The sequence below is a fragment of the Mus pahari genome, chromosome 20, assembly GCF_900095145.1.
Source record: "Mus pahari chromosome 20, PAHARI_EIJ_v1.1, whole genome shotgun sequence".
NCBI classification, from domain to species: domain Eukaryota; kingdom Metazoa; phylum Chordata; class Mammalia; order Rodentia; family Muridae; genus Mus; species Mus pahari.
Genome location: NC_034609.1, coordinates 3,328,577 through 3,348,712, shown reverse-complemented (window position 1 = coordinate 3,348,712; position 20,136 = coordinate 3,328,577). Strand labels below are relative to the sequence as shown.

The 20,136-nt window shown below is 46.4% G+C and overlaps 1 protein-coding gene across 1 annotated transcript in view; it reads right to left on the bottom strand.

Moving 5' to 3' along the window:
• Slc10a7 (solute carrier family 10 member 7) overlaps positions 1-20,136 on the bottom strand; it is a 234,269-nt gene that overhangs the window by 12,307 nt on the left and 201,826 nt on the right. Inside the window, exon 10 of the mRNA XM_021220146.1 lies at positions 14,499-14,572. Coding sequence (XP_021075805.1) covers positions 14,499-14,572 — 74 coding nt within the window. The remainder of the gene's footprint in view (positions 1-14,498; positions 14,573-20,136) is intronic.

Sequence of the window (20,136 nt, the reverse complement as noted above, 5' to 3'; positions counted from 1 at the left end):
TGGGACGCCTACCTTAGGTGGCGTCTTGCCTCCCTGATCAGGTATCACCAACACTCCAAGAGCTGAGAGGAGGGAACAATGCAAAGAGTCCCTGCGTTTCATCTCCTGAGTGGCTGTCCCTGAGTGGCTGGCTCCCAGCGCCCCAGCGCCCCAGCGGCAAGGCGGAATACAGACCCACAAACTGTTTCACATCAGTAAAATGAACCTAATTTCTTCCTCATTCCTAACTATAAGGAGGTAGCGAAATAATATGCAACAGTTCACGTTCATCTGTTACGTTCCAGACACTGTTCCGATGCAGTGACAGATGGGCGAAGGCTCTGCCCCCAGACAGCCACAAGTCCTCCGGGTCAGCAGTAGCAATGCACAAGGCAACAGGCCGAAGCTAGCAATCAGCAAGTTCCACTCAGCACATGTCACTGAGACCGAAGCACACACAGATGACCAGGAAAGAGGGGACCCCCAAAAGGAAGAAAGTTCCATTATTTTAATTTGTCTCCTTTTTAGAGGTTATAAGAGAAACGCTACGCACGTCAGGGTGGGTGCGCCTGGCTCGACTTGGCTGTCTAGCAGAGGCATGGAGGGTAAGGGTTTTTTGTTTGTTTGTTTTTGTCTGGGTGGTGTACAATCTGCATGGATCTCAGAATTCCATCCTGATTATCTATCATTCTGGGTTTTCCCCAACCTATTCTGGAAAGTTCCAAGGATAAGCTGTCAAACTTTTTGCAGAGGTACTTGGGAAAGGGGGCAGGATGACCCAAACTGTATGAACACTTTAATAGTGGGCTCTGCTCCAGTGCACTGAGCATTCTAACATACACTCTGGCTTGCGTTTCACCAGCTTGCTTTCTCTCTCTGTGAGGCACTCCACCTCTAACTGAAAACTTCTGTCATCTTATCACTGGTGTGAGCCATCACAGTGTCTGAGCTTGTCAGAGCTTTACAGAGACCAGAGGCAAGCCTTTTTATCCTTCCTATATAATAAGGCATCCCACACGTGATCCAGTCAGACAGAGCTCTTAGAGCCTCGCTCAGTCCCCCAGAACTCTGGGCTCATGGAAGCCACAGGATTTACCATGTCCAAACTGCTGACACCGAGTGGCCACTGGTGGACCTGGGCAGGCTGGCAAACCCCTGTTTCTAGCAAGAGGAGGATATCATGCAACAGTCTAATAGATAGTACCTTCTAACCTGAGGCTTGAGTTACATTCAGTTATCTGTCGGTGGCACCTCACAGGAAATGGGACAAAGAAGATGTCAGCTGAGCAGACAACACCTGATGGGCTCAGACATTCTGCTGTCCTTGAGGGCCACCAAGCACTCCTGCCTACATCTCTGCCTGTGCACTTAGAATGACTGTAAGCCACTCACTCCACAGTGACGCCCCTTCCAGTGCAGGCAAGAGCTACTGTGTTCCTCTACACAGACTCTTATAAGGAATTTCCTATAGATTGGCTCTTCCTTCATACTTCAAAAGTAAACATTTAAAACGTTCCCTTGTCATAAATGAATAGTCTTAGAAAAGAAAATGAACAGAGAGTTATGGATAAATGCTAAGGGCACAATGAAGAAAAGAAGCAGTTCTTCTAGTAACAAAGATTTGGAGAGGACAGAGGAACACGCACATGAGGCCTTTTGGTGAGGACACCTTGCATAGGCCAGGCTTCAGACACAACAGATAGCCCCTGTCTGCTGCTCAGGCAGGACAGTGAGTTGGAGTTTGTTGGAGGCCCTGTTCTGAGAACATGTCTCTCACCTTGTTCAGACGGAGTGAACTACGGGCATCCTCACAGTTGAGGAGAAAGTGAGGCAGAACACGGAAACACGGGCCTGGGCAATGCACAGACTAAGGGTGATCGTGCAGGTGCGGGTACAGGTCCAACATGGTGCGCTGTCACAGAACAGGGATCTGCGACAATATAAACACAGAATAATGGAGGCAAAAGCCCAAGGAAAGGAATGTTTACACAGCACAGCCTGACAGGAAGCGGCACCTCTTTCAACAACAGCACTTAAGGCTGGCGGCTTTTACTTACTTTGAACCAAAGTTGTTTGATGACCATTTTCAGCCCATGAGGAAAATTAAAGATAGCCTTTCTGCCAACCATGCCTGGCTGCAGCCCTACTGCTTTATGAGATGTTTTATGTACATAAAGATGCAAGAAAAGCCCCAAATGAGCAGCTGGTGTTACAAGGAGTTGTGCTGTGATTGGAGAAGGTGTTCAACAAATGCCCTGGGCCAGCTCAGCAGATGCTGATGAGGAAACATGGAATTCTGCGAACTGAAGGTCTCCGCAGCAGAAGATGAGGGAGCCCTCGATTGACAGCGCTGCGGAAACAATTAGCAGCAGGAAATTGGGAGTGAATTGAACTGCTGAAGCGCAGAGCCTTTCTTCAAGCATTGGCTGTAACTTCCAGGAGGGGCCACCATGTTTGTGGAGACTATGTGTGGAAAAAGTAGGAGGTCACTTTCTTCCTTTTCTATGCTGAGATGAAAAATGGTCACGGTTATAAGATGTGAAGACAGTACACTTCACATGGCAAAAACAAAAGGTCGTAAGACTACACTTCGCATGGTCACCACACAGGAAAAGCGCCCTCTGATCAGGACGGGGTCCTTGCTTTACTCAACAGAGCTTCAGGAATAGATTTTATTTCTATTTTCCTTGTATGCAGACCTGCATGCATGTCTGTGCACCATATACATGCAGTGCCTGGGGAGGCCACAAGAGTTAGAGCTCCTGTGAGTAGAGTTGCAGCTGATGGTGAGCCATGTGGGTGCTGGGAATTGAACCTGGGTCCTCTGCAAGAGCAGCCAGTGATGTTAACTGCTGAGCCATCTGTAGAGTTCCCCAGACAGTCTAAAGATATGCTTCAATTCTACTAACAATAACAGCAGCAGCAGCAAGACACTATTGTCACATATGACATAAAACAGAGGCTGATGCTGTGGGGTGAATGCTCCCTGATTGTCACCTCTAACACGTAAGCTTAGTGGTCTCTAAACCATTGCATTGTGCTGGCAGACAGTGTGAACTTCAGGAAGACATTCAATATTAGTTAAATGGTAGACAGGGGTAAGCTGTGACCTAGATTCTCATTAGCCAGCCTAAGTATACACTTGTTTTGTTGGCATGGCTTTCATCTTCTAGCAGGGATTTTCTTCTCCACGGCACTGTTCATGATAAACGAAAATCTCAGGAGCAACAACAGTGCATCTGACATACAAGAACAAGACAGTCTTGCTGGGGGACTCGACTTCCATTATTTGTCTTCAGATCTGCTTCTCTTTTTTAATAGGGCCAGGGGAATGAGTCAATGGTTAAGAGCACAAGCTGTTTGTGTGGTTTGAATAAGCATGGCCCTTACAGGCTCATATATTTGAACGCTTGGTCATTGTAGAGTGGCACTATTTGAAAAGGATTAGGGGGTGTGGTCTTGTTGGAGTAGGTGTGGCTTTGTTAGAGGAAGTGTGTCACTAGGGGTGGGCTTTGAGATTTCAGAAGCCTATGCCAGGCCCAGTTCTCCCTCTGCTGCTGCCTGTGGATCAGGATGTAGAACTCTCAGCTTCTTCTCCAGCGCCATGTCTGCCTGCATGCCACCTTGCTCCCTACCATGACGATAACGGACTAAGCCTCTAAAACGGTAAGCCACCCCAATTCCATGCTTTCTTTTGTAAGAGTTGCCCTAGTCATGGTGTCTTCACAGCAGCAGAACAGTGGCTAAGATAACAGTGACTCTGTAAGAGTAGCTGCTCTTACAGGGGACTGGAGCTCAGTGTCCAGTACCCACATCAGGTGGCTCACAATAGCCTGTGACTCCAGCTCCAGGGGATCCAATGCCCTCTTCAGGCCTCCACAGGCAGTCTCACACACGTGACACACATGAACACATGCGCACAAACATACACAAATAAAAAAATTAAAGAAAAGGAAAACACACAATTACAAATAAAGAAAAAAGCTGGAGTCAGATTCCCGTGCTTTATTTTTGCTTGGAGCTGTTTTGTTGCTATACTCTCCAGTTTTATTCCATCTTAAGGACATAAAAACTGAGAAAAAATATCCATCTAGTTTTCTGGCCAGAAGAACTTGAAAAAACCCTGAGTCAATTCTGGAAAGAATGATTTTGACTTTCTGCTTCCCTGCAGTCTTCCTGTTTCCTTCTTTGAAAACCTAATAGACGCACTTAATCTGGTACAGGTAATTTTACTTTTCCAAAATAGTACAGTCAATTTTGTTAGCAAATGAGGGGTCACAGCCTACATGATGAAGGGTGAAAGCCAGCGAGTGTGATGTGGGGCTTGGCCTCTGCTGCACACTGGAGCTGCTGAGGGCGAGGATGAAACAGAGGGAGTTCTCGTCTTGTCTGCTCCTGGACAGTTTCCACAGGAGTTGAAGGTGAGCCAGGCTCTCACGCGTCAGGCCTTCGATAGATATGAAGCAAGTGGCATCATGAGCAAGATGATGTGCCAGCTCTGTGAGGTACTCACAGTGGACACCAGGGTGAGCTATTCCACCCCTCACAGCTTTCTAGTTTGCACAATGAGGGGATGAGTACTGTGCAAGGTTGTTATGAATATGAGCTGAGATAATGAGGTAAGCTAACCCAGTATGGTGCCTTGCACATAGTGGGTACCAAAGGATTGCTAGGACCATGTTCACATCTTCTTTCTGACAGTGTTTAACTGCATGGGAGTGCAGTCTTGCATGCTTGCACTCATGTGTGCCTGGTCAAGTGTGCTTTGTATCTGTTCTCTTACAGCACAACTACACCTCTCTCCTCTCTGGGCACTGCTAGTCCTCTGAGCTCTTTCCCCTCTAGCTGTCCACTGTGAGTGGCTTCTGCTCAGCAGACTGAGATGGCATCTTCAGGAGTAAGGCTCTGACCACATGTCCAGACTCCACCACAGACTTCTATTACCTGAAGCAGAAGCCCTACTCTGTTCCCAAATCCCTCCCCTCTCACCGAGACCCACTCTTCTGCATCCTCCCTAACAGAATAAACACTTGTGGCTCCTCCGGCCCCTGGTTCCTGCTCTCTCCTGCATACACATCCCATTGCCCAGTGTGATGGCTATTCTCGGTTGCCAATTTAACTACATCTGTCATGAACTACAAACCAGAAATGGAAGCCACACCTGTAAGATTTGGTGGGGGGGCTTGGTTTGAAATGGGTAAATTCACTTCTAGTCTGGACCTCTGAGGTAGGAAGGCAAACACCTTTGATCTGGGCCCTACCATCTGCTAGAAGCCTATTTATTTAAAGACCTGGAAGAAAGAAAGTTCTGCTCTTTGCCTGCTTGCTAGCAAGTTCACCCCCTCGCTGGCATTAGAATCTACTCCTTTGAGATTGCGATGTGTATTGAAGACCAGCTGAGACATCTAGACTCATGGACTGAGCAACTTATGGATTCCTGGGCTCTCTGTTCATGGGCAGCCACTTTTGGATTAGTTGGGCTCCCATCAGTCATTCTAGTAAATTCCAATATATATTCATTCTGTAAGTTGTTTCTCTAGAGAACCCCGACTAATACACCCAGCACGTCCCATGAGGTCTATGTCTGTCCGCTGATGCTTATCTTTGTCTGGACCAAAGCCTCTCGCTGATCTTCCTGGTTCTCCATGGTGTATCCTCCCACCTAGGCAACAGAGTGTCCAAGGAAGCTGCTCAAACCCGAACGTTCAGCTTCATTATCTGTCTATCCAGAACCCTGCAGTGACCTCCCCTCTCATCTGGACAAAAAGGCAAGTCCTCCCGGAGAGCAGGGAGGTCGAGCCTGCAGTCTCTGAGGGTCTCTCTGCGGGTCTTGGCATAGCAGTTTTAACCTCACTTGCTTCCCTTCTTTCCCATGCCAATTATGCTTGCTGTGCCTCCCTCCCACGTGGCCCTGCCCCATGCCTGGACCCCTGGTCATCACTGTGTCTGGGTCCTTAAGTGTCCTTCCCCTGGGTATCCATGTGTTTCCTCCTTCCCTCGGGGGCTTGGGTCCTCTCATGATCTTCTGTCCTGATGCTGTCAGAGGTGCTGTCGGCTTGTCCTCACTGGAATGGAAGCTGGGCAGGGCCAAAACCAGGGGACAAAGGGTGGGAAAAGGAAGAACCCAAAAGGTAACAAAGGCCGGCCAGCTACAATCCAAGAAGAAAGAAGAGATTTGATGATTTGATTCAAGGATGGATGGATCTCTCTCTCTCTCTCTCTCTCTCTCTCTCTCTCTCATCTAGTGATAGGGGTGAAACCCCAGGAAAATAAAGGAAGAGGCACAAAGTTGCACAGGTCGACTACAGATGTGTGTGCCCTCTGCCCCCAAGCTATGGGGTCAGTTTTCTCTACTGTACAGCAAGTCCTGGCTGTCACTAAACGTACGGTCCCTGGGTTACAGTGTCTGCCTCAATTTAGGTAACGGCAGGGGAGAGACAAGGACACATAAATAATCAGAGATGTAACTCTGAAAGGAGGGCTGTTCCTGGCCTGCCTGCTTGCCAGTTAAGATGGAGAGCTGTAACTTCAAGAGACTGGCATCTCCTGGGTGAGAGCCTTCACGGGTAACATGGTAAGCAGGGCTGTTCTGCGATGCACATTTTAGTACCGCTGGAGGAAAACTTGCTCAATATTAATAATCACGATGAACAAACCCCTCTGTAACTCAGAGAATGCACTGTTGAGCGGGAAGGCTTGGGACGTGGGTTCTTGGTGTTCCAGGGTGTGACAATGACCTCATTGGAAAGGGTAACGTGGGATGACAGTGTCTTCCCTTAGTCCTTATGGAATGTCCCTAATGTCCCTTTCAGACATGGTGTACAGGGCTGATTACCAATGTGTACAATTCATCTCTTTGTAGTTGACTATGGAAATAAAAGCTTATAACACGAAGAACTGATATTAAATAGCAATAAAGACTGTCTTCCTCTTCCCTCCCTCCCTCCCTCCCTCCCTCTTTCTTTCTTTGGTTTCATTTTTTTCATCAGAACCAATGAGTTTAATTAGGATTACTTACAGGAGCAAGGACGACAGCTTACTTGGAGGAACGGCGCCGTCTCACCAGAGGCTACACACTCAGAAAAAGAATCTCTTCTCTCTCAGGGAAGTGTGAGGCCTCGCGAGCCCCCAACCCCGTCTGAAGAAATAGTCCTAATTTTAATTTTAAAGAAGCCTTTGACTGTTCTATTTTGGCTCTTTTATTAATTAGGCTACATAAACTTTGGTGCTTCTCTTTTTTCTTAGGAAAACTATATTTAGGACAAGGAAACCTGGAGGTTTCAGCCAAGAACATTTTAAAAAACTGTATTTTATGGACAAAAATCCCCTAGCCAGGCTGGATCTCACTTGCAAAAAAGACTCAGAATGAGAAGATAGACCTTGCTATAAACCTGAACTCTAGTTCTGTCCTTCCTGACACATTCTGGAGCCTGCAGGAGGTGACAGCCACAGTTCCCACATGGCTACAGATAGAGAAAGCTGCAGAGTCTCAGGCAGGCACAGACCCTCTCCAGGAGTGCCCCCCAAACCAGGTGTGGTTAAGCTCTGGCACTGTCAGTGGTTTCCTGTGCAGGCTGTGGAACCTGCTAGATTCTAAAGGCAAGCAGACAGGGTTTCTAAAGTTTAGGCTGTCCACAGGGATATCAATGGTAGCCCATTCATGATCACCATCGTGCAAAGTAGCAAGGCACTGATTGCACCATTCCGATTCTCTTTCTGAATCCATTCTGCTAGTTAGTGAGGTTTGTACTTGCTCCAGAGCCGGGTAGCAACAGTATCTTCTGCTTCTCTGGCATGTCCTTTCTCATGCAACAGGACCCGAACCCTACAGTGCAGGTCTGCCTTTGGAGCAGCTGGTGCTGGAGCTGCAGCTGACCAGTGTGCGCGTGACCCCCCGACTGAAAAGCAGTCCGAGCAATACTATTTCACAGTCAGTTAATTCTTGTTACCAGTACTTAGCACATGGTTTCCCTGGTAAGTACCCAATATAGGCAATTGTTTTATTACTCCTATTGAAAACACGTTGAATAGATCAATGAGAGGTATAGAAACAATTAAAAACAAGGCTGAATAAAATAATATAAAAGAATTTTTTGTATCAATTCAAGAATCACTCTATGTCACTTTATTTTAAAAGCTCAGAAATGTCAGTGAAGCTCAGTGAAAGATACCCCAAACCCCAAGAGAGGCTTTGCAGTCAGCACTGGTGTGTGTGTGTGTGTGTGTGTGTGTGTGTGTGTGTGTGTGAGGGGGTGGAGCTGTCTCATAGTGGCTTTCTAACTGTAGGCATCTGAGGGTCACTGGTACAGAGGACATGGGCATCTGGGTGCTGGTTAGCTGAGCTAGTTTCTGGCATGGGGTTAGAGTGAGCAATACTTGAAGCTCAGGCCACAAAACTTTCAAACAAGCTTCCTTACCTTGAATCTCATACCTGGGACACAGAACCCTGGGTTTTCCTAAGTTCTGACCACAAAAATCTAGCTGCATCAAAAGTGACATCCAATCTAGTGCAAACCCCCGCAAAACCCTGAGAAATATACTGCATTAAAGAAAGTATGCCTTCTCCCTTCTTCTGAAAACAAAACAAAACAAAGTAAAATAAAACAAAACAAAAAAACCAGGCACACGATCGACTGCCCTTACTTTCTTTAGCATGGTGATAAAAATCTTCTGGGTCCCTGACTTCAGTGGCATCTCCAAGATACTGTTAAATGGAATAACTGCCACACTGCCTGCCTGTAACCAGGCAGAAGCTGTGATGAGGGCAGACTGCAGATGGGATGTATTTGTGGCTCTACTGCAAAGATTCTATTTCCTATCTTTCCTCTGGATTTCCATCTCTTCCTTAAGAGCCTGCTGTCAGAAGGCACGGTGGCTGCAGCTGGCCAGGATGGACTGCTGACAGCGTTCCCTCCTGAAAGGGAAGGCTGCTTGGTGGAGAGCCCTGTGAGGGTAGAGATACAGCTCAGCACTTGCTCATCAAGTGTAGGCAACAGAGCTGGGATCCCAGAGCCCACATTAGGTGGCTTGTCAATGCCTGCAACTCCAGCTCCACGGCATATTACATCTTCTGGCTTCTGTAGGTGCCTGTACACCCACGTATGCATATACTCACACAGACACATACGCGGAGATACATGTATGCACACATAAAAGGAGGACCCATTGAAAATAGTATGCCTTTATTATCATAAAGAAAAATAAGAGATGGGTGTCAGATTCTAACTGGGCCACATGAAAATAATGGCTTTTTAAAAAGAATAATTAGAAATGTTAAGTATTCTGAAATGTCTTATGAAGAGAATGTATTCATAACTTTCTTGATAAATAATTAATAAAACAATTCAAATCCATGACATGGTCTTATACATATAATACCCAGTACCAGAGTCTGTTAGTTATGTGATCTTAGCTAAGTTAATTATGTTCTCTTTTGTCATATGCAAAGTGAGCTAGCAGCTACAGACTTGCTAGTCACCACAGTTGTTTAGGTACCAATGGTTAAATAACTGCTTCAAAAAGAGATGCCCAGTTTGTGGCAGTTAAAATCTCCTCATGTATCAAACAGAATTATAGTAAGGCTTTGGAGTAAAGAGACTACTAGATCTGCAAAGTTTTATTATTTTGACTTCTGTCTTAGGAAAGAGGTCAACACAGAGAAACCCTGTCTCGAAAAACAAAATAAACCAAAAAAACAAAAAATCACTTTGTGATTTTACTTCTCTTAAACATTCTTAATGTGACAGAGTGAGGATTAGGAAAAAAAAAAAAAAACCTTTGTGTTAGAGATGCATAGGTGTGTGTGCTGGGGAGGGGCAGCGTTGGCGAGCTAGTGAGCATGTGTAAAGTAAGAGAGCAACCTTGACTGCTAGCCCTGGGGCTTCCAGAGGGTGGGAGCAGGGGAGGTCTCCCATTTCCACCTCCCACCTCACCACAGGAATACTGGATTCCAGATGCACGCCACACTAGTCAGCTTTATATGGCTTCTGGGGACGCAGACTCAGGTCGTCAAGTGTGTGTGTGTGTGTGTGTGTGTGTGTGTGTGTGTGTGTGTACGGCACAGGCTTTATTGAGGTCGTCCCCGCCCCGTGCGGGCCCTCAGTAGCAACAGGGAGGCACCGCTCCTTTGAAGAACTTTTCCTAGGACGCCTGAGAGGAAGATTTACTTTTCAGACTCCCGGAAACGGAAGGCTAGAAGGACGTACACGCCACGCGCACTCTCACACCAATGTGTACTCTCACACCATGTGTACTCTCAGTGTGGCATTGGCTTTCCCAGCTGTGTGACTTGGTTCAGCTCTTGCTGAGAGCCAGAGTTGTAGCATAGCACCAGGGGGAGAGATCTAGCCTAGAACCAGGTCTGGGTTCTCCCCACTCTCTCCTGAATCCTAACAGCTTCCTCTTTTAGCTTCCAGCTGTTAGCTTCCTACCACTACTGAGTGGGGGCCACAGACTCATACTGTATGTAGTGTGGACAGCATGCGGGGGAGCTGCCCTCATTTGCCTGTCTATATAAGTGTCTATAAATGACATTTATAAGCCAATGATAATGAAATGCCTTAAATTCAGTTCAGGAATGCTTTTACAAAGAAGAAAAAAATTGGGACTATTATCATTATTGACTGTCAATAGCGATCTGGTCTGAGATGATATTCTTTTATTTTGCTATTTAAATTACAAACCAATAAGCAGTACAAGGACTTAAGGCCTCAAACATCCTGAACCATTCTCTTCTTAGGTGTAGCTAGAAAAGGTTTTCAACATATGTTGAAACTCCAGAAAAGCCTAGTGATTTAAATTCCAGAGAGGGAAAGATAAATAAAAGTAAAATGCCAACTCCAGAGGATTTCTGGGATCTAATCTTTCTTGATAAAATCTATTGACTGTGCACTGAGCCGCTCCTAGCTGAGCTGCTCTTCTATCTCCACTATGTAAAACACCTTCTCATTATTACACTAATATCACCATCAAACTGGAGAATAGCAGTGAGACTTCTTGGCTTCTACGGCAACCCACAGCAAGGCTGCTGTCTTGAGATTGCCTCCGACCCCAGTTGGAGCTGGAGGAGCCTGCAAACAAGCCCTGTAGTATTGTTTCAGATGAAGCACAGTGATAGCACTGCACTTCCTTCAGGCTTCCTCCCTTAGTGAACGAACTCCAGGGAATGGCATCACGTCAGGACTTCCAGATGGATTATGTGAGGCCATAGCTCAATGTCATTTCCAATAGGAAGCCTCATAATTAAAGGTCAAATAGTCACTTCATCTGCAATCAATCAATAGAAAAAGTACTAATATGGAGAACTAATCAATCAATGGCAAGTGCACTAATAAAAGCAATGAATCAAATATAGCACGTGTGTAGATGTGAGCACATGGGAGACCAAGACAGGGCGAGCAAGGCGAGAACAATAAAATAAACCAAGGGTGAATGCACGCACACACGCACGCATGCACACACGCACGCACGGAGGGGCTGGGGAGGCTTTCCAAGTCACATGTGTACCACGTGGCCTGCACGGGTTATTCTTAAATACGAACCAAGTAGAATCATAAACTGTAATTTCTAAGTTTCCCTTAATATATTTTACTTGAGGTGTGTGTGAATATAAAATCGCTGGAATAACTATTAGGACAGCACTTGACACGGGAAAAGATGTATTTCTAAAGTGTCAGGCAGCTATATTATAATTTGCTGCTGTATTTCATCTTTATGTGTAAAAACAAAAACAAAATATTTCTGGGTGATGTTATGTTATTGGCTTATAAATGTCATTTATAGACACTTATATAGACAAGCAAATGAGGGCAGCTCATCCGCATGCTGTCCACACTACAGTATGAGTCTGTGGCCCCGGCTCAGCAGTGGTAGGACGCTTCTACTTTCTAGAATGTGATTTTTCCACCAACATTGAATGTGATGTGATGTTCTTCCAAAACAAAAAAGTTCTATCTGCACAATGACTGGCCTGTAGCGCGGGTCACTACAAAGACATATTCTCTGTCACCCCCAGGACACCAGGAGAAGGTTTGCGAACATAGGCAGAGCAAACTTACTGGGTTTTCCAAGTCTACTCTAGCAGTCAGCTTCTGGTATATGTGGAAATAAGGACGCTTTGTCTGAGATAGAGACAAGCAGTGAGGTACACCGAAGAGACCAGAGGAAGCTGAGCTGAAGCAAGGATTGGCAGACTCCCCGGACTGGAAGCAAAAGTCTCTAACCTCAGGCCTCAGCAACCTGAGGCTTTTAGTTCTGAGAGCTCGGGCCCATCAGAGTATAAAACAGCTAAGGACTGACACTGTGTGGTCACTGGGTACCACAGTGCCTTACCATCGTTGCGTGGTCATGAGCTACCACAGCATCTTATCGTCGCTGTGTGGACACAAACTATCACGGTGTTTTACGATCACTGTGTGACCACAGCTACCATGAATCTCACAATCCATGCATGGTCACAAGCTGACATGGTGTCTTACCACAATACTGTGTTAGCACTGGCTGCCACAGCATCTTACTATCACTGGAAGAGTCCAGTATATACTTTCTTAGGGGAACTCTTTACAAGCAAACAGAAAGCCAAGCTCATCCAGTTCTTCTAGGAAAACAACTATTTTTGCAAATCAGCTTTCAGAAGGCACAAAGGGCCAACGGTATGACCCTGGGAAGGGAAGAGGCTCTGGGTAGGAATGGTTTTGCTCATAAAAATAGAAATACCAAATATGGCGGCATACGCCTTTAATCCCAGCACTCAGGAGGCAGATATCTATGAGTCTGAGGCCAGCCTGGTCTTCAGAGTCAAGTTCCAGAACAGCCAAGGATATACAAAGAAACCCTGTCTTGAAAACCCAAAAAGAAAACGACACCCTCCCCACCCCCAATCACCCCTGGGTGTGCTTCCTGCAGAAGGTTCAACTAGCCATGTGTGCTCAGACGAGGGTCAGAGAGGACACCAATTATCCACCTTGGCTTTCACTCCACAGCAAGTCCCAAGAAGGCTCAGGGTTAACCGTCCACTGCAGTCAGGCTAGGATGCATACAAGATAGCCATGGTAAACACGTGCTCCAAGAAGAGGCCTCCTCTGAGCCCCTCTGACCTCCTGACCTTTGGGGACATCTCTTGGTTTTTCAAGCCTCTCATGCCCAACATGGCATCTATAACAATATGTGGCAGAGATGCATTCTTTCCTATGCCAGGAAAATGTATGACAGGGTCATGTGACTGGAGCCCTGACATAACATATTTGAACTAACAACATGAATAGGAATATCAGCACTGCTTCATGGAGGTCACTGAGCGCTGGGCAGCTGTGAGATGAACCCTCAGACAGTCTCTAGAAACCCCTGGAGTGCAGTGACTGTCCACATTCTGTCAGGAATTGGTCATTCAGGATCCACCAAGGACTCTGCTGGACACTTGGCACAGTTTGCAAGTTTTACAGCAATACTGAGGTAGACATTAGCCCATTTTACAGATGCAAAGTTCAAGGCTGTTAACACCAAGCACGACATGAGGGTAGGGATGAAGACCCCAAAGCTCTTTCCTTCAGTCTGGTGACTACAGAGACTTCGGATCCAGAGGCAGAGACTACTCTTTGAAGAATGTGTCTCATTTTGAAATTACTTTCCAAACTTAACAAAACTGGCAAAGACCCCACCAGAGAGTTTTATTTACAATTCATAAAAACATGAAGTCTATCCCATTTTGTTTGATGAAGGAATGTCTTTAATGTGAGCAAATTCAAAGCAACATTACAGTTCCTCATTCTCTCAAGTGAGTACCATTCCAAATGCACAGGAATTTTAATTTGAGTTTTTATGCAATACCCCAACAACTCACGGAGTTCACAAATGACAGCATTTTCCAATAGAGTTCCTGATTACTTCATGAATTTTAATGATTGAGAACACAGGTTCTAGATGTCCCCGAGGTCACCAGGGTAATGCATTAAATTGGATAAGCCTACACAGACATTAGCACTCTTCTTAATCTTTTCCTTTAAAGAAATACGACTTCCCTTTTATTACTGTCAATCCAATTGAGTCACTATGGCTAAATCATCTTTGTAGAAAACAATATAATATTAAAAAATGAATTTCAAACTAACACCCATCACCTAACCTCAGTAATAGCATTCACTATTGTCATCTTGATGTGAGCTCCCAGGGGGAAAAAGGCAGTTTCTCAGGTGCAACTCTAGAGCCATCCAAGGAAAGGTCTGTCAATTGCCTTTCAGAAAGAGGCCTCTGAGACCCCAACCAACTCAGGCTAACATTTTGCACTGATCATTTTTCATGAGAATGGAAAACATGATTGCAAATTAAGCTAAACCCTGTATTATTAATTAGGCCCTCAGAAATCAGTTTGGTCAAATAACAGACTCCAGAGCGACGGCTCCCTGCCCATGGCTGGTGTTCTTGGTCTAAATGAATGGGCAGCCCTGTCCAGTTAACTTGAGAAGTTTCTGAATTTCACAATTGTTTAGGGTAGTATGTAGTTTTTAACTTGGTGAGTCACTTACCCAAGGTGAGGGACTTGTGTGTGGAGCAGAAGATGATAGCCACTGTGTCTGCTGGTGTGAACCCCGAGTTATTCCTGGGGAGAAACGGGGAGGAGTTTTTACAAATACTTGTATGAAAAGGCAAGCATATTCTACATCAAGTGTGCCCACCTTCATGTTAGCATCCTGCTGATCAGCCCTGGTGACAGAGGCTACTGTGGACCAAAGTGCATAGCCCTGCCTGGATTTCTACTTAGAGAATCCAAGTTCCTATGCCCAGCTTTAAAAGTTTAGAAAATCATGAGCCAAAAATCAGGTATAATAATAATGATACTATGAATGAAAATAGCAAAAACAACAATAAAATATTCCCACTGTCTTAGAAACTCTTTCCCAATTCCTATAAATGGTATAATTCCTGTAGACTACCTGTTCTGTGCTCTGAACTCTAACACGAACTAGCTTGCCAAATAATGCTTCAGAAGTAACTACACACAGATTAAGTGAGCTTGTCCCCAAATCCTGTGTCCATCCAATATTTAAAGGCTTCTAAAGAAGGAGCCTACATTTCCCTTAGTAGCCTCGTCTCCCCATTTGTAACTTTTGAAGGGAGAAAAATCTTAATCCCAGTTGGAAAACTCCCTAAGTAGATTCTCCACCCTGTTTTGAGTACTCCCTGGAGGAAATGTGCTAGAGGCCTCGCTTTTCACCCCACAAACATCAGGAGACTATGTAAATGGTGCTGGTCTCCTGTGGGGGTGGGGAGGAGCACTGTAAGCTCCTGGCTCTGCAGCACTCCCTCTAAGCTGAGGTGGCATCTCCCTGGGTTGAGGCTCTCACAGATGAGTGGCACTGGAGCGAAACAAGCTGCCCTCCTCTCACATCGGACTCTCCCTGACTTTCCTCTCCTTCTTTAAACATCATGCCGCTTAACTGATATTTTCATCCCGTCATTCCCGTGGTGAACCCAACAGGGAGGGACCTCTCAGGCAAACACCTGAGCTATGACAGAATAGGAGTAAAGATATTTACTACATGTAAAAGAGGGGTCAGATGTGAGGGGATGGGAGGGGGGAGGGGAGAGAAAGACTGTCCTGTCCCCGGAGTGTGTGGGCTGTATCAGTGGACCACACAGCCCTCCCAGGAGTTAGGGGTGGTAAATCCACAGTCCAAGCCTGGAGCCATGTGCACAGTGGGCAAAGAACAGATTCTTCATGTTGGCGTATCTTCAGGAATGCTGGCTGGGGCCCAGGCGGGGACTTGGATGAGGCAAGCAGAAACACTGGAGCAATATGATCAGACTTGTTCTTAAGAAGAAGCCACGCAAACAGAACCAGCTGAGACTGAAGATGGAGGGTGGCCATAGTGGGGAGCTAGAAGGGCCGCTGGAAGAGCAGGACACGGCCACATGGGGTTTGAGTGACCAGAAGGTTCTATGGCTCCATGGAGTGCTCCCTCCCAATGAGCACACTTGATTTCAAACCCACAGGATAATGTCATTGCCTCTATGCAGATAACTGGAAATGTGTGTTGAGAATTTACACATGTAAGTGCTGGTGACATCTTTATTATCATAACCATTACTTATAGAAAGGAAGAAGTTATGGAACATTGGAAGCTCTGAGCATTCTAGGTGGAGAGTCATGAATGGGAACAAGATGGAAGAGGTGGCCACTAAGGGGGTTGAGGGATGGAGAGCCAAGGAGCTGATGCTACATGAGGTGAGGTAGGCACTGGGGTGGGGGAGTCAAGGAGCTGATGCTATATGCTACAAGTTATTACAAGGGACCACGAGTGGGGGAGGGGTGAACCTCAAGAGGACCAAAGCGGTAAACAGAGTTTCTTAGGTTTTTGTTGTTGTTGTTGTTAGTGGTGGTGGTGGTGGTGGTGGTGGATTTTGGTTTTTGTTTGTTTGTTTTTCTTTTTTAGAGCTGGAAGCAAAACAAGGTGAGTGGAAAAATACGGAAAACACAGGCGAGACACATGTCAGGGCAGGCTTTCCACGCAATGAGGCAATGTGGCAGACTGAGGAAGAGCCATCCCTCCAGAGGGATGGACACCTGTGCCTGCAGGATATGAGCTGTGTGGAAGTCCCCACAGACACATGTGGTGGTGTCAATCAAATGCAAAGGTCTTACCTTGCCCCTGTCCCAACCCTGTCCTTAGGGTGTGCTTTCACTCCCAGTGTGGCTCAGGGGGACACTGGGGTTCCCTGTCCTTAGAGCGTGGGGTGTGCTTTCACTCCCAATGTGGCTCATGGGGACACTGGGGTCTCTGCTTTGTTCTCCTCCAGCAAGGAGACTAAAGCTAGGCTGGGCCCCATAGCAGGAGGGAGGATAGGGCCTGAGGATAGAAACCAAGGGCTTGTGCTAATACAGTGTCCTCTGACTCTAGGACAGTGATGGGAGCCACAGCAGATGCCGGGGCAGACCTCCACTCAGGGGAGAGCACAGCCCTGAGCACATCTCCAAGCACTCTATGTCCAGTGTGTCTTCTCAGGGCAGCCATAGAAGGATGTGGCCAGTAGTCCAGCACGCCCAAAGTCACAAAGTAGGAAGTAGCCTGACCCCAATTCCGGGGCCAATTTATCTTCTCAGAAAACAAAAAACAAAAGCCACTTCAGGATCTAATGGATGGGAAAGAGCAGTGTCTAGGTCCATAGCTCACCCTGGTCCTCACTTTGTAGAAGGTGGCGTCAAGTCACAAGAGCAAAACATGGGCAAGCCAGTGTGTCCCGCTCATTGTACTGAATCAGTGAGGGCTTGTATTCCTCTCCAGCGGTTAGCATCTGTGTGTAAACTCCAGCAATCGCGCGCCTTCTCATTTCCTAACCCCGCCGTACCTCTCTTTAATATTGATTTTCTTTTTATCCTGCTTTTATCATTTCTTTTGATCACTTTGTCTCCCCCTGAGGTGCTTCTTTCCTTTCCTTCCCAACTGGTTTCTTAAGAATTCTCTCTAACAAAGCTTTCAATCAGCCGTTTCCACGTAATATTTGTTTTGTCTTCCTCTGTACCCACAGAGGAAGGCATGTCAGGTTTCTCAAACAGAAACACAGAATGTGGGGCAGAAAAGGTCCAGAGAGAGGCAGGGAGACCTGTCGTCCCTGTGAGGCAGGCACCCTTTGTTAGCCTTTTGCCAAACCCCTGCACCTCACAAGCCGTGTGGCACTAGACAAGCTTCCCAGAACTCTGGGGTGTAGGTACTCACCTCCAAATGTACACGGCTGTGGAACTAATACTAAACCCCGTCTCCCTTCTCCCTGTGGCCGCTCTCCTCAGGACTGTGGTGGACACATAGACTTTCTTCTTACTGAGTTCAGCTGCTCCAGTGACTACTAAAGTATCCTTTGTACAGCTTAAACATTGCTTTCTTTTCCTAAAGCTTTTCAATATCAAAATAAAACAACAGGACTGGAACAACAGTCTTGCGGAGCTGCAGAAGTCTAGAGCACTTGCTGGGGATGGCTGATCCGCAGCTGAGGGTCAGGCTTCACCTCCTAGCAACTGTGGCAGAGAGAGGAGACCGGATGGCCGCACAGCCAGAAGAGCCACCTTTCTCTTACTAGTCGTACTAGTTTTTGATGGGACAAGTAATCCCGATGGCATACCTTACATTTACTGAGTCCTACTTCGCACTGGGTCTGCATGGCCATGGTTTTGTGGTGCTCTTATGAGATACACACTGAGATGTGTTTATGCAAAGATAAAGAGAGAGGGGGATGCTTTGTTCTACAGGGTGTGGTGGGGTGTGGGGGAAGGGGGTGCCTCAGCCTTCCCATGCCCAGGCATCTCTTCCCCTGAGGGACCAGCCACACGGTGGTATAGTATAGAATAGAGTTTATTTGGGGCATGGGGAGGGGAGTTAAGAGAGTAATAGAGGCAGAGAAAGGCAGAGAGAGAGAGTGGAGTGGAGGAGTGGAGGCTGGCCATGAGCACGTGGAGAGAGGAGGTAAGGGAGGGGGGAGGGGCGAGGGGGCAGAACAGGAGCAAGAAGGAAAGAGCAAGAGAGGAACAAGAGAGAGAGAGGAGGGAGCGAGCAGCCCCCTTTATAGTGGGTCAGGCCTACCTGGCTGCTGCCAGGTAATTGTGGGGTGGAGTTTAGACAGAATGATAACACACTGTCTCTATTATTTCCCCCATAAGGAAAAGCGGCAGAAATTATAAGCCTGTGGAGCAGGGCTGAAACCCAAGTTCACTGGAGTCTGGTGTTGGGATTTTGGACCTAGCACTTCTCTGCAAACAGACAAATGGGAATGTAGGATAATCACTTGCCAGCAGTTTAAGTGCTCTTTGGCATAGTGACATTCCAAACCCTAAGGAATCCTAATTAGAGAGGCGAGGGATGGCAAGGAAACTCAATTTTCGAACAAGGTCTCTCTTTCTACTAGATGCCTATCTTCGGCATGGCACTGCGCATGGCAGGAACAGGGGAGGCTTGAATCCGGACATGGGTTTCCTCTCAGACTGACTTGAGATTAACTGAGCTGGTATGGGAAAAATAAAAACGGGGTTGGGGGAGGGAGAAGAAAGGGGAAAGAGAGAAGGAAATGGGGCGATGGGTGGGAGAAAGAGATGGGGGACAGGCAGATTTCATGAATTACAAGTAGGAAAGAAGAGAAGTTGGAAAAGAAAGTGAATAGACCCCCACAGAAACAACAGGATCTCCATGGCAGGCCCTGGGACCTGTGACAAATGTGCGTGTCTGTGTGAACTTGGAGAACTCAGCTAAACATTAGTTACAAATACTCTAAGTGAAATAAGTATTATGAATTATAAGTTTTATTTTTATCATTTTAAATTATTTATACGAGTGTGTCTGTGTGTGCTATGTACGCACTGAATGCAGGCTCCCAGCCGCCTGAGAGGGCACTGGATCCCCTGGAACAGGAGTTGCCACCTCTAACAGGTTTTGTGAGACACCTAGTGTGGGTGCTGGGAACCAATCTCCAGTTCTCTTCAAGAGTAGCCAACAGAGTCACTGAGCCATCTCTCCAGCCCCAATAGTATGAATCTTGAAAGTAACTGAAATATGTTTTAAAGCAATGGCGAATGGCAAAGCATTCTGCAAATATAAAATAAACAAAGCTTTCACTTTTAGGTGTACTACTTGGAGGAATAATCAGATTTTTAGGCAAGTTCCTAAACTAAACTGTAAACATGGGGCCTCCTCTGGCAACCAGCATCGAGATGCTGTACCCCTTGGACAGAGGCTGGATGGGGCAGCTACTGTTCCTTCTCCAGTCAGATCCTTCTGAACTATGAGACCTCTCAGTGAGAAACAACATGAAAGCCATTTCCTAGATTTTATTCTATTGAAAACTGCCCACTTGCTAACAGACTAATTCTGGGCACAGGCACATAGGTTCCACTGTATGGTTTGCCAGAAAATGTGTAACAGTTTAACAGTGAGTGGGTTAGGGAAAAGTTCAGGACACAGTTGAGTATGGTAGAGAAGCAGGATTTTAAGACCAGGGTCCTAATGAAAGATTAGTCTGCTACATACTAATAACTGAGGGTTGGAATTGCCCCGCGTCCAGTCCCATGTCCACCCTCTATGCTTTATAATGATTAGTTTAATTGTGAACTTAGCACAATTCATAATTCTGGGGAAATGGAGTCTCAGTGCAGACTGTCTAGAGTAGGGTATGTCTGTGGGG